The sequence below is a fragment of the Pseudophryne corroboree genome, chromosome 3, assembly GCF_028390025.1.
Source record: "Pseudophryne corroboree isolate aPseCor3 chromosome 3, aPseCor3.hap2, whole genome shotgun sequence".
NCBI classification, from domain to species: domain Eukaryota; kingdom Metazoa; phylum Chordata; class Amphibia; order Anura; family Myobatrachidae; genus Pseudophryne; species Pseudophryne corroboree.
Genome location: NC_086446.1, coordinates 225,755,036 through 225,769,964, shown reverse-complemented (window position 1 = coordinate 225,769,964; position 14,929 = coordinate 225,755,036). Strand labels below are relative to the sequence as shown.

General features: G+C 46.4%; 1 protein-coding gene across 1 annotated transcript in view; it reads left to right on the top strand.

Annotated features, from left to right (window-relative positions):
• CHAT (choline O-acetyltransferase) overlaps window positions 1-14,929 on the top strand; it is a 248,852-nt gene that overhangs the window by 26,872 nt on the left and 207,051 nt on the right. Inside the window, exon 4 of the mRNA XM_063958862.1 lies at window positions 4,687-4,805. Within this exon, the coding sequence (XP_063814932.1) occupies window positions 4,687-4,805 (119 nt within the window). The remainder of the gene's footprint in view (window positions 1-4,686; window positions 4,806-14,929) is intronic.

Here is a 14,929-nt window from a genome sequence, read left to right as displayed (position 1 = left end):
GCTGAGGATTTCTTTTTCACATTAAAATAAGATCCCTCCTCGTCCTCTGACACATTATCAGGAATGTGCAGGACATCTCTAATAGCTTCTATCAGGGCCTGTATTCCCTGTGACAAAGCTGCATCCCCCCCCTCCCGAGTCCACCTCACCCTCCTCTGGATCTGAAACATCATCATCATCGGTATCAGCCTACATGATTTGGGCCAGAGTACGCTTCTGTGGACAAATGGCAGGGGTCTGAGACGCTGGAATGACCACTGAATATATATTCATCAGGTCATCAACAGATTGCCTTAAGTATTGCATCTCCTTCTCATTTTCGGATAATTTATTCAAAATATTTGAAATCATCCCTTTTAATGAATCTAACCATACTAGTTCAGATCCACTAGACTGAAAATGTGTACTATCCTGAGTACACGGCAGTGAGCCCCCAGATTGAGAAAAACAATGCTGTGCATGATACACACTCCTTTGACATATTAAATGTGAGAGAACACACACATACACACAGGAATAGGTTAAAACACAGTTAACCCACACAGAGCCCTTATAGGTAGACACAGAGTAAAATGGAGCCGGCCACACCCTATAGCTAAAGGGCAAGTTTAGCTGGGTCGCAAACTAAGTACCCTTAGTAGGGTTTAGTGCACCAATATATTGCTCCCCCCCCCCCCCCCTTTGCTATGACCACCAGGTACCACTGAGGTGCTCTGGAGTCCTTGTGGAAGAGCTGCGCTTCCCTGCCAGTCTGCCTCAGTCAAGCTGCATAGGGAAAATGGTGCTGGTGAGCTGCTGGATCCGCTCATAGTGAAGCCCCGCCCCCTTAATAGCACACGGTCTTCACGGTTTTTTATACTGGCTGAGGTGAATAATGTAGTCTACAGTGGGTTAAAACCCCTATAATGTAGTGCCAGTGTGAGTAATAGAAGTGGCTTCAGCTCGCCCCTCACAGCGGTTTCACAATGTGCCTGAAGCCTAGAGCGCAGCGTGCATGCAGCGCGCCAAAAAATAGGGGCGTGGCTTCGTGGGGAATGGATGTGGCCACAAAATAATACCAATTCATATAACGGTGCACAGTAGTCTCCATTATTCAAATTACGCCGCACGGTAGCACCACTACACCAGGTAGAGCCCCTTTTACTCGTTACGGCAGACAGATTCCCCTTTTTACACATTACGGCAGACAGCGTCCCCTTTTTACACATTGCGGCAGACAGCGTCCCCTTTTTACACATTGCGGCAGACAGCGTCCTCTTTTTTACACATTACGGCAAACAGCGTCCCCTTTTTACACATTACGGCAGACAGCGTCCCCTTTTTTTCTACACATTACGGCAGACAACTTCCCCTTTTTTACACATAACGGCAGACAGCGTCCCCCTTTTCACACATTAAGGCAGACAGAATAAATAGATAGATAGATAGATAGATAGATAGATAGATAGATAGATTAGATAGATTAGATAGATTAGATAGACTTACTGTTTCCGCTGGCTCAGGCTCCTGGTGCAGCTTCTGGCAGATCCCGGGCAGGGGAGAAGGAGGAGGGAGGTGGAGGAGGGAGCCGCAGCAACGCAGTGTAATTGGTGGAGGCGCTGCTGCTGCTGTCCCTCTCCTTCACCATAGGCTGCTCTTTGCCACTGTGAATGTTGGGAAGCGCATCCCAGCATTCACAGTGGCGGAGGGCAGCCTATGGTGAAGGAGAGGGACAGTGGCAGCGCATCCACCAATTACATAGCGCTGCTGCGGCTCCCTCCTTCACCTCCCTCCTCCTCCCAAATCCCCCCCCCCCTTCCCCCCGTTGCTGGTGCGCTCCTCTCCTCGGCGGCGGTGGTGGCACACAGCGGCAGCCAGGCGGCATGTAATGAGTCATTACATGCCGCTCTGGCTTTGGGCCCCTTGACAGTGGCGGGCCCCAGTGCAAGGCACTGCTTGCACTGGCAGTAGTTCCGCCACTGGTCTGGTGCCAACCAGACCTGCCTGAAAACATCAAATAGAAAATAAATGCAGAAAACTCTTCAGGAGCTTCCCAAGTGTGACTGGCTCCTCCGGGCACATTTTCTAAACTGAGTCTGGTATGAGGGGCATAGAGGAGCCAGCCCACACTATCAATTTCTTAAAGTGCCCATGGCTCCTAGTGGAGCCGTCTATACCCCATGGTACTAATGTGGACCCCAGTATCCTCTAGGACTTAAGAGAAATAAAAATTAAAAGGCACACATCTCAAATCCAGCAAGTGAATGTCACAGTCAGGGCCGGCTCTACCATTAGGCAGCTTTAGGCGGCTGCCTAGGGGCTCCAGACCCTGGAGGGCGCCACTGAATTAATCTAGCAAAAAACTGAAGGATGTGTCTGTATGCAGCCTCCTCCTTTTACACTGCGCTGGCTGCTTCTGTGGTTCTAATCATGTGTAGCCACCACCATCAGACTGTACCACATAGTGCCTCAGCGCTTCCTCTGTGCCGAACCGTGTAACAACAAGTCATGTGAAAGCACATAGGAGGCAGATGTAACTGTGGCTCCCAGGGGGCGCCCTCACGGCCACTCCTCATTGCTCTGATGCACCTCTTGCAGGAGGCTTGCAGGTTAGGGGGCACCAGGTTGAAGCTTTGCCTAGGGTGCCGAGAGACCTTGCACCGGCCCTGGTCACAGTCAAAGGGTACAGAGGGTACAGAGCATCTGCATAAGTAGGCAATCAATCATCAGAGTAAATCAATCATCCCACAGCAGAGATGTAAGGGGAACAGGAGTAACAGTGCAACTGAAAGCAGATCATTGTGGGTAGCATATTTTGAGGAGAGTCACCTGAACCACATATGATCATACTATGACTCTGCTTTATGAACTATATACATATATCGTTCCTGTTGCACTGTGACATTAACCAGAGACAGCCTGGAAATCAGGACCTGCACTGGCCATCCACAGTCTTGCAATGCAAACCTTGGCCAGTGTACAAAGATTCAAAGCATATTGTAAACTATAATTATCTAGGGCATCAACATCTATAAGCCCAAGACAACAAAACAGTAGTAAGCAGTAAGAACAGCGGATTAAATACCAGTGTCAGAGAGCACCCGAAGAACATGAACCCAAAAGGAGTGCACCCATAGTAAATGCCAAAAGGTACCAGAAGCTGACTGACACTTAAGGCAAACATCAGAAGCCCTCCCACCAGTACTCCACCAGTTTAGCTTGTGTCAAGTAAGCACTATGCAGAATAAACAACTGAGTACCCTATTCAGTATCAGTAGCAGAATCTGCTACTGCTGAAGATCGCATGCTGGTGGCCGCCCAGCACAGGGCAAGGCCGCCCAGCATGCACAGTCCCTGCATCGCTGACTTGGGTTCCAGAGGCGCAGAGAAGCTTGGACAAAATTGTGGAGGCAGGAATGGGGAACTTCTGTGAGATTCATGAAAATGGGGGGAAGTCTATTGGCTTCCAGAGAAGTGAGCAACGCTGCTGCAACCTGTAGACTGTCATCCCTACTTCTTAGGTAAAGTGGATGGAGCAAGGAGCGTGATGATGCAATTCAGCTTAAAGCCAGAAATCAAAGTTACATTCAGCAAATACGGAATGGGAAGAGGTAAGAAGGGAGGTGGTAGTCACTGGCAGAACAAAGTCGGCCGGTGATAGTGTGACGGGAGATTAGGTCAGAGATGTCGTGGAGAGGGGATAATATTGAGAGCAGTGATATCTATGTAATAGGTGTGGTGTACACAGGTCCCCAAGTCAAGGGGAATCCACACCACTCACCCCACAGAAATCACCAGGAAAATGGTGTTGGCGACATTTTCCCGGAGATGTGCGCATGCACTGTAGAGAAATCACAGTGAAAATGACAGAGTTTTCTCAGAGCATGCGCCGTGAGGGGAGGGCCCCACAGAGAGCAGAAACACTGGTTCCTTCCTGTAATAAATTGCCCCTGGGTGAGGGCTTCAAGAGTGAGCTTCTCTTGAGGACATTAGGGTATTAAATATTCCAATAAAAATGCACTGTATATAGATAATAACTTATTATATTTGTAACTAATTGTTTTCTGAATCACATTATTTTTTTTAATTATATTATTAGCCGTTGCCTGCTTGAGGGTTTGCCATTTCAATATTTGCATCTACCTTTAGTATTACTCTAAAACGAAATAAATGTTTATCCGTATTTACAGTGCAACTTGAACTATGGTCCACATTAATGCATCACACAGGGAACAATTAACATAAGCAGATTAAAAAATAGCGTTGCAGAATACCAACATCCAATTCCGCTTGCACATCGACAAGCGTAAAGATGGATTTTGGGGTCGATCCGCAGTTTGTGACTAAAGACTGATTTGAACATCTATAGTTCCAGCAAATGATTACTTTACCTTTCCATGGTTATAGAGCAAAAGTATAGTTCATTTCATACTTTAAAATGAATCTGCATACTGTGTCTGCCTCATTCTCTGCTGTATTGATTGCACAGCTGTCTCTGGGATAAATGTGCCTTGTAGAACGGATATCAGTCTTTATACCATCTGTGCCAGAGGTGAGCAAAATGTGGTTTCACTGTTGTTGTTGAACTGTACGTACTGTTTCAACCTCCAGCCATATGGTTGGGAGCGCTGAGTAAAGAAAATCTAGATTTTATATAATTATCGTTTTATTTACATGATTGTCAACATTTTCTCTTTCTTACCTTAGATACACCAATATTGGCTTGATGACATGTACCTAAATAACCGTATGCCCCTCCCTGTTAACTCCAGTCCTGCGGTAATATTTGCTCGTCACAACTTTCAGGATGCCAATGATCATTTAAGGTACTATACTACAACAACCTTCAATCCTTTGTCATTGTATTGCATGTTTCTCTGTCTAGTCACATAACCGCTCCACAATGCAGACTAAAGGGGCCTACACACTGGGCGATATCTTGAAAGATATGAATGATACAGTTCATAAATTAACGATAAACCATTCATATCTTTCAGTGTGGATGCATCAACGATGAACGATGCGCGTGCCCGCAATCGTTCATCGTTGAACGATCATTGTTGATACATGCCAGTCAGTTTGGACGATATAGTTGTATGTACTCTCATATGGGGGGTCATTCAGAGTTGTTCGCTCGTTGCCGATTTTGGCTATGCTGTGATTTGTTGCAAATTGCGCATGCGCAAGGCACGCAGGGCGCATGCGCTTAGTTATTTAACTAAAAACTTAGCAGCTTTGCTGTGGATCCTGCGGCGCTTTTCAGTCGCACTGCTGATCGGTGAATGATTGACAGGAAAGGGGCGTTTCTGGGAGGTAACTGAGCGTTTTCCGGGAGTGTGCTAAAAAACACAGGCGTGTCAGGGTAAAACGCGGGAGTGTCTGGAGAAACGGGGGAGTGGCTGGCCGAACGCAGGGCATGTTTGTGACGTCAAACCAGGAACTAAACAGACTGAGCAGATCGCAATCTGTGAGTAGGTCTGGAGCTACTCAGAAACTGCAAATAATTATTTAGTAGCAGTTCTGCTAATGTTTTGTTCGCTATTCTGCTAATCTAATATACACTCCCAGAGGGCGGCGGCCTAGCGTGTGCAATGCTGCTAAAAGCAGCTAGCGAGTGAACAACTCGGAATGACCCCCATTGTCCAAATTGACCATCGATATCATCCAGGTTATAGTAAAAATCGACCATCAATAATATCGTTGGTCGATAATATCGATGCTCGAAAAACATCGCCCAGTGTGTAGGCCCCTTTACAAGTATTTTGAAAACTCCATTAAATGCAAATCAGTTCAGTGTATGAAAAAGCTGAGGGTGCCTGATGTAGGAAAATGTTTTGCATAACCAGACACAATACAGTAGCTGTTTGTATCTCTATGTACTACAAACAGAGCAACACAACAGTCTTTGATCCTTCTGTAATTTAACACGTGGAACCTTGTTTGCATTCCTATTCAACATAAGGGCTGAAAACAGGATTGCACTTTTCATTGCAGTAAAAAAATTTCATATGGTGAGACATTATACTTTTTCTAGCATAGAGCATGTAAATATTAACGTGTGTAAAAGAAAAAGTATAAAGATTCTAAAGTACTCAACTGAAACAGTATTATTTTTTTTTAAAAGACATGGAATATGGTTTAAAATTCACAAATATATCAATGTGTGTAAGATTCAATATCAAATGTTCGTACAATATGGCTTGCAAAATTATTCAACCCCCTAATAAAAGATCAGTTTAGTCTGTGAATCTGAAAGAAAGCTGTGAAATTAAAGACCAAAGAGAATTATAAGACAATTTAAAGATAAAGTTTTTGCACAAGATAGGAAAAAGCTGCAAAGTAATATCCAATTGTTTAGATCAGGGCTATGGACTTGATGTGCCTAACCCAGATGTTCCCAAACGTGGTCCTCAAGGCACCCAATGGTCCAGGTTTTAAATGTATCCATGCTTGGCCACAGGTGACTTAATTAGCACCTTAGTCAATTTGATTTAACCATCTGTGCTGAGCCATGGATATACCTACACCCTGGACTGTTGGGGTGCCTTGAGGACCGTGTTTGGGAACCTCCGGCCTAACCTTTGACTACAACTCATCTAGTTTACTTACTGTCCAACTCCTAGTAAAACTCATTATTAAAGGCAAATGTTGTTCATCAAAACAGAGAGACAACGATGGGTACTGATGTTGGATTGCATCCTAGCTAGACTGCAATTTGAACCTTAGAGTAACTGAATCTGAAATACATGATATTATTAAGGTTCAAATAGTAGTTTAGGTCATGAGATAGTAGAAGAACAAATGTTAACTATAACAGCTGGGCTAATTATATTGCAATGTAAAAGTGTGAAAGCTGCATGTGGTAATTGGTAATTATTCGGTGTGGGGTAATTATTGCAGTCTAGTTGTAGATGACAGTGGCAGTATAGGGTAATTATAATAGCATAGTATATTATTTTACCGTCCTCTTCTTGGAGCAGAAATAATCTTAAAAATTTTGAGAGTAATAACTTAATGCCTCCAAAAAATCTTGAGTTACCACTTTTGCCAACAAGTAATTAATTACCTACTTATTAGCTACTGTATAGTTTATGATAGTAGAGTCACTCATTACACAAATGCAATACATGATTACACTGTCAAGTATTCTCCAGTAACTAATGCACACTGCTGCTAATTCTCATCCCTGGTCAATGGAGTTTTAAGAGCAGAAGGGGTCAGAGGTTTGCTATGAGAGGCCTCCCTGGACCCAAATGCAACTTACACCCTGCATCCATTTATAGATACACTGCTGTCTCTAATGTACCAACATTGGTTCACTTCTACTCACCTGTATCACTACAAAAACTATTATTAGTATGGTATTATCTATTGCCTTCACTTATACTAGCATATCTGACTGGATAAGGTACACTTCCGCTTCACATCACTATGGAGCTATTATTTTCCTGTTTAGAACATCTTTATTATTTTCAGAATAGAGAACAAACACTGCTGTGTTTTATTTTTGTTTTTTTCTGGGTCAACAGCACTCGGATTTCTTTCTCCCCCTTACATTGAGTGCTTCTTGTTTGCAAGATAATGATTAGGCTCATGTGTTCAGAGACAAATGGGACTAATCTGGAAGAGTGCCTGGAAAATGGAGAATGACGAGTCATAGTAGTATATTTCTGTCACTGATTCAATACTTTTCTCCATTATTTGGGGTACAAGAAACAAAAGGATTGCTTTACGTATTTTGTGCAGATCCAAATTATCTAAGGTCCTCGCCATCCCTAATTTGAGACTTTACTATATGGCTTCCCAATTTGCACATCTGGTTCATTGGTTGGGTGATTGCTCTGATTCCATCTTGGTGGGGTTTCTTTGGTGAGCAGATAGGATCTCCTTTATGTCTTCTTCAGTTCTTGCTTTCTAAACGGCTGACAGTTATTTAAGTTCTATTACTGCATCAGGCCTCTCTGGTTTGGGAGGGAGAAAGGAAGGGCGGGGGTCAGGACCTGGATGTTCCGCTCTGGTTCAATGGCTCTTTTCTGAGCTGGGAGTGCTCTATTCAGAGAATGTTTGGTTTCATTATGGTATCTTTAAAATTGAACATTTCTTAGACTGACCCCTAAAAAGGTTATTGCTTATCTGTACAGTGATCTCACATCCTGTTATCAGATGCTCTCATTTCCCAAAAATGTAAATGGGAAGTTGATTTAGACCCTCTCCATGACGATCACTGGGCACAAATGTTGTGATCCCTTTGTGTCTGGTTTCAACAAATACATTGCTTTATACTTTGTAGATCTTATCGCACTCCTATTAGTCTTGCCAGGATGGTTCTAAAATGTGATTTTTGCCTCTTGTTTTGGGCATGCCAAGCTGTCAAACTTTTTGGCTTAAGGTTTGGTTTGATATCAAATCTACGGTGCCGATGTTGCCTCCTACTGACTCTAGGCTCCGTCTATTTGTGCTTTAATATTGAAAGGTTTAATACCACTATTTCTAGACAGGTCATGGACCTGTCCACACTTGCTAAGGTTGCTCAATCTTGGAGCGATTAATGGCAGGTACTGTTAATGATACTATCAGTCATGAATGTTATCTATATACCAGTAGGAATACCTTACATATGTTTCATAAGCTATGGCATAGATTGTCCCAGTAAGGGGAGTAACTAAAACTTTGTGAGCCCCATAGCAAAATCTTGAACGGCCCCCTTCCCCCTCACCATTGTCACTGCAATGCCCCCCAGGAGAGCAGGAGAAAGAAAATGAGGTGAGTGAGAGACAAAAAGCATGTCAGGGAGAGAGAGGAGTGCAAGAATAGAGAGAGAGAGAGAGGAGGTCATGAAAAAAAGAAGGCATGAGAGAAAGAGGAGCGAGAGGGAGGTTGTCAGGGAGAAAAAAACAGAAAGGGATGAGAGGGGAGAGAGAGCATCAGAGAGAGAAAGGGTGTCAGATAGAGAGATAGAGAAGAGGGAGGAGCAAGAGAGGGAGGGGTGCAAAAGGGAGTGAGAGTGACAGGGAGGGAGAGAGAAAGAGAGAGAAACAGGGAGAGAAAGGGAGAGAGAGAACTAGAGAGACGGTGTCAGAGAGAGGGAGAGAGATGGTCAGGGAAAGAGACAATCTCAGAGACAGAGAGAGAGAGAGAAGACTAGAGAGATGGCGTCAGGGAGTGTGTGTCAGGGAGAGGGAGACACTGTGTCAGGGGGAGAGAGAGGCCGCGCCAGGGGAAGAGAGAGAAAGGCTGCGCCAAGGGGAGAGATAGAGAGGCTGCATCAGGGGGAGAGAAAGAGAGGCCGCATCAAGGGGAGAGAGAGAGGCCGCATCAGGGGGAGAGAGAGAGGCCGCATCAGGGGGAGAGAGGCCGCGTCAGGGGGAGAGAGAGGCCGCGTCAGGGGGGGGGAGAGAGAGAGGCCGCATCAGGGGGGAGAGGCCGCGTCAGGGGAGAGAAAGAATCCGCATCAGGGGGGAGAGAGAGGCTGCATCGGGGGAGAGAGGCCGCGTCGGGGGAGAGAGAGAGGCCGCGTCGGGAGAGAGAGAGAGGCCGCGTCGGGAGAGAGAGAGAGAGGCCGTATCGGGGGGAGAGAGAGGCCGCATCAGAGGGGGAGAGAGAGGCCGCATCAGAGGGGGAGAGAGAGGGGCCGCATCAGAGGGGGAGAGAGAGGCCGCATCAGAGGGGGAGAGAGAGGCCGCATCAGAGGGGGAGAACGAGGCCGCATCTGAGGGGGAGAGAGAGGCCGCATCAGAGGGGAAGAGAGAGAGAGGCCACTTCAGTGGGCAGAGGCCGTATCAGGGGGGAGAGAAAGGCCGCATCAGGGGGGGAGAGAGTGGCTGCATCAGGGGGGAGAGAGAGTGGCTGCATCAGGGGGGGAGAGAGAAGCCGCGTCAGGGGGGGAGAGAGAGAGGCCAAGTCACGGGGGAGAGAGGCCGCGTCAGGGGGGAGAGGCCACATCAGAGGGAGAGAGAGGCTGAATCAGGGGGGGAGAGAGAGTGGATGCATCAGGGGGGAAAGAGAGTGGCCGCGTCAGGGAGGGAGAGAGAAGCCGCGTCAGGGGGGAGAGAGGCCGCGTCAGGGGGGAGAGAGAGGCCGCGTCAGGGGGGAGAGAGAGGCCGTGTCAGGGGGGAGAGAGAGGCCGTGTCAGGGGGGAGAGAGAGGCCGTGTCAGGGGGGAGAGAGAGGCCGTGTCAGGGGGGAGAGAGAGGCCGCGCCAGGGGGGGAGAGAGAGGCCGCGCCAGGGGGGGAGAGAGAGGCCGCGCCAGGGGGGGAGAGAGAGGCCGCACCAGGGTGTGGAGAGAGAGGCCGCGCCAGGGTGTGGAGAGAGAGGCCGCGCCAGGGGAGAGAGAGAGAGGCCGCGTAAGGGGGGAGAGAGAGGCCGCGTAAGGGGGGGAGAGAGAGAGGCCATGTCAGGGGGAGAGAGAGAGGCCGCGTCAGGGGGAGAGAGAGAGGCCGCGTCAGGGGGAGAGAGAGAGAGAGAGAGGGAGGGAGAGATTGTCAGGGAAAGAGTCAATGTCAGAGAGAGAAAGAGGGGATCAAGAGAGTAAGGGAGAATGTCAGGGAGTACAGAGGAAGAGGGAACTAGAGAGAGGGTGTCAGGGAGAAAGGGAGACCATGTCAAAGAGACACAGTGTCAGGTAGAGGGAGAGATACACAGTGTCAGGGGGAGAGAGAGACAGTGTCATGGAGAGTTAGATAGCAAGAGTGTCAAAGAGAGAGAGGGAGAGATAGATAGAGACAGTGTCATGGAGAGTTAGATAGCAAGAGTGTCAAAGAGAGAGAGGGAGAGATAGATAGAGAGTGTCAGAGAGAGAGAGAGTGTGTGTCAGGGAGAGAGACATTGTTATGAAAAGAGAGGCAGTGTCAGAGAGAGGGAGAGACAGACACACACACACACACACACACACAGACAATGTCAGGGAGACAGGGACAGAGACAGTGTCCGGGAGGCAGAGTGTGTGTCAGGGAGTTTTTCTTTTTACTCTTTTTAGTATGATGCTCCAATGCTCTGTTCATATACTACTCAGAAGTTATATTTTATGTTTATGCTTACTGAAACACTTGCAGAGGTAGTGCCTACATCTGTCTTACTGTCTATGGGGGTCATTCCGACCGGATCGCTCGCTGCAGTTTATCACAGCGATCGGGTCGGAACTGCGCATGCGCCGGCGCTGCAGTGCGCCGGTGCATGCCAGACGGCTGAAGGCCGTCGTTGCCTAGCGATCGCCTCTGCCTGATTGACAGGCAGAGGCAGTTGCTGGGTGGGAGGGGACTGAACGGCGGCGTCAAGCCGCCATTTAGGGGGCATGGTCTGGCCAACACAGGCGTGGCCGGACCGTTGGGGAGGGAGGGGGCGCGGCGGCTGCGTGACGTCACATGCAGCACCTGCGACCCGGGCAGCGAAGAGGTTCTCCAGGCCAGCCGCAGGAGCTGCGCTGGCCAGGAGTTAGTACTACTGTGCAATGCTTTTGCATTTCTGCTGGGGTGGGGGGGGGCGCAGCACTGACATGCGGGGCGGACTAGCCCTGTGCTGGGCGTCCCCCCGCATGTCTGAGTGCCTGATCGTAGCTGTGCTACATTTAACACAGCTGCGATGAAAGCGGAATGACCCCCAATGTTCCTGTGATTGCTTTGTTTTTCTTGCACTTTTGCCTGGACATGTACCATTAGGTATATGGCACTATTTGAAACTGGAGTCAGCAAGCGAATAAATAAATAAATAAATAAAATAAAAACAACCAACAACAAGTCTGTATGCAAGTAAGGGGAAAAAATAACTCCCAAATCAGTGTGCAATCCGTTAGAAGCTTAACCCCAACAGACTTAAAGACTGTTATTTCAGCAAGAGTACCAAGCACTAGTCTGTAGGGGATGAAAACCTATGCAAGCATGCAGCATTTTATGTATCATTTTTATATTTTTTTACATATCATTTATTTATTATCAGTTATTTTTATAACACACACATATTCTGCAGTGCTGTACAGAGAATATGTTTGGCCATTCATATCAGTCCCTTTCGAATTTACAATCAACTGTCCTTATTTATCAATGAGTGATACATTTCACTGTGAGTGATAAATTGCACCAGTCAATCCGCTCCTAACTGTCATTTTTCAAACCCAGCCTGTGGCATGGAAGTTAGGAGCTGATTGGCTGGTGCAATTTATCACTCACAGTGAAATTTATCACTCATTGATAAGTAAGGGCATATATTCCCTATCACATTTACACGCACACACAATCACACTAGGGTTAATTTTTTTTACCAGTATATTTTTGGGGATTGTGGGAGAAAACCAGAGTACCCGGAGGTAACCCACGCAAATACGGGGAGAATATACAAACTCCACATAGTTAGGGCCATCTCCAAAAGACGGTCGGCACTCAGAGACTGTTTGAATCACAATAACCCTGTATTCAGCACATGATGGTACAGTTTAATGTTTTCGTGGACACAGCCCTGTCCTCAGAACCATGCCAACAGCTGTTGGCATGGTTCTTTTGGAGTGGTATGATACATTTGGTATGGACACCGGAGCAGATGATTACAAATTATATATATATATATATATATATATATATATATATATATATATATATATATATATATATATACACACACTGCTCAAAAAAATAAAGGGAACACTTTAACAACACATCCTAGATCTGAATGAATTAAATATTTTTATTAAATACTTTGTTCTTTACATAGTTGAATGACAACAAAATCACACAAAAATGATCAATGGAAATCAAATTTATTAACCCATGGAGGTCTGGATTTGGAACCACACTCAAAATTAAAGTGGAAAAACAAGTCAAAATGAGGCTCAGTAGTGTGTGTGGCCTCCACGTGCCTGTATGACCTCCCTACAATACCTGGGCATGCTCCTGATGAGGTGGCGGATGGTCTCCTGCGGGATCTCCTCCCAGACCTGGACTAAAGCATCCGCCAACTGCTGGACAGTCTGTGGTGCAACGTGGCATTGGTGGATGGAGCGAGACATGATGTCCCAGATGTGCTCAATTGGATTCAGGTCTGGGGAACGGGCAGACCAGTCCATAGCATCAATGCCTTCGTCTTGCAGGTACTGCTGACACACTCCAGCCACATGAGGTCTAGCATTGTCTTGCATTAGGAGGAACCCAGGGCCAACCGCACCAGCATATGGTCTCACAAGGGGTCTGAGGATCTCATCTCGGTACCTAATGGCAGTCAGGCTACCTCTGGCGAGCACATGGAGGGCTGTGCGGCCCCCCAAAGAAATGCCACCCCACACCATTATTGACCCACTGCCAAAGCGGTCATGCTGGAGGATGTTGCAGGCAACAGAACGTTCTCCTTGGCGTCTCCAGACTCTGTCACATCTGTCACATGTGCTCAGTGAGAACCTGCTTTCATCTGCGAAGAGCACAGGGCGCCAGTGGCGAATTTGACAATCTTGGCGTTCTCTGGCAAATGCCAAACGTCCTGCACGGTGTTGGGCTGTAAGCACAACCCCCACCTGTGGACGTCGGGCCCTCATACCACCCTCATGGAGTCTGTTTCTGATCATTTGAGTAGACACATGCAAATTTGTGGCTTGCTGGAGGTCATTTTGCAGGGCTCTGGCAGTGCTCTTCCTGTTCCTCCTTGCACAAAGGCGGAGGTAGCGGTCCTGCTGCTGGGTTGTTGCCCTCCTACGGCCTCCTCCACGTCTTCTGATGTACTGGCCTGTCTCCTGGTAGCGCCTCCATGCTCTGGACACTACGCTGACAGACACAGCAAACCTTCTTGCCACAGCTCCCACTGATGTGCCATCCTGGATGAGCTGCACTACCTGAGCCACTTGTGTGGGTTGTAGACTCTGTCTCATGCTACCACTAGAGTGAAAGCACCGCCAGCTTTCAAAAGTGACCAAAACATCAGCCAGAAAGCATAGGAGCTGAGAAGTGGTCTGTGGTCACCACCTGCAGAACAACTCCTTTATTGGGGGTGTCTTGCTAATTGCCTATAATTTCCACCTGTTGTCTATTCCATTTGCACAACAGCATGTGAAATTGATTGTCAATCAGTGTTGCTTCCTAAGTGGACAGTTTGATTTCACAGAAGTGTGATTGACTTGGAGTTACATTGTGTTGTTTAAGTGTTCCCTTTATTTTTTTGAGCAGTGTATATGCACAATAACCAGCTACAAGGTGCCAGTCACCTGATTCTTACTACAATACAAGTCCCGTGAGTGCTGACATTCCAAGTGTGTGTGTGTGTGTGTGTGTGTGTGTGTGTGTGTGTATGTGTGTGTGTGTGTATGTGTGTGTATATATATATATATATATATATATATATATATATATATATATATATATTATAGCAATCAGGGACAATAAAAGGCACAAGAAGGAGACCAACAAAGTTATTCCAAAGCTTTCATAAGGGCAATACTGAAAACATGTACAGCTCACCATATATAAGTGTTCCAGCACAACACCATGACCGCATTTCTGGCATGTCTCCAGCTGGCATGTGCCAGGATGATGAAATCACATCAAAATGTGCCTGTCACCAAAATCACATCTGAATACAAAAACAGACAATGGAAACATATACAGTGGTGGAGAAGCCACTAGTACACTGCCACATGTTAAATACAATAATGCAGTGTATACAGTATATACACTAAAATATCTATATACTATGTACCAATTACTTTTGTTAGACACAGCGAGAAGAAAAGTCAACAGTATCAAACTTACAAATAGGAATCAACTCTCCAGTTTATAATCAACTTCAAATATGTTTAATGCAACATATTTATACAAGTACCAAAAGAAGCATAAATAAATATCCAATAATGCAATTTAGTTCTATCTCCTCCCCTAGGTAAAACAGGAATATAGTTTTAATAATTTTGTGCTTAATGTATGTCAGTGACCAAACATAGCAAAATGTCTTGCTATGGGTTGCTAACTGGTACACAAAAGAA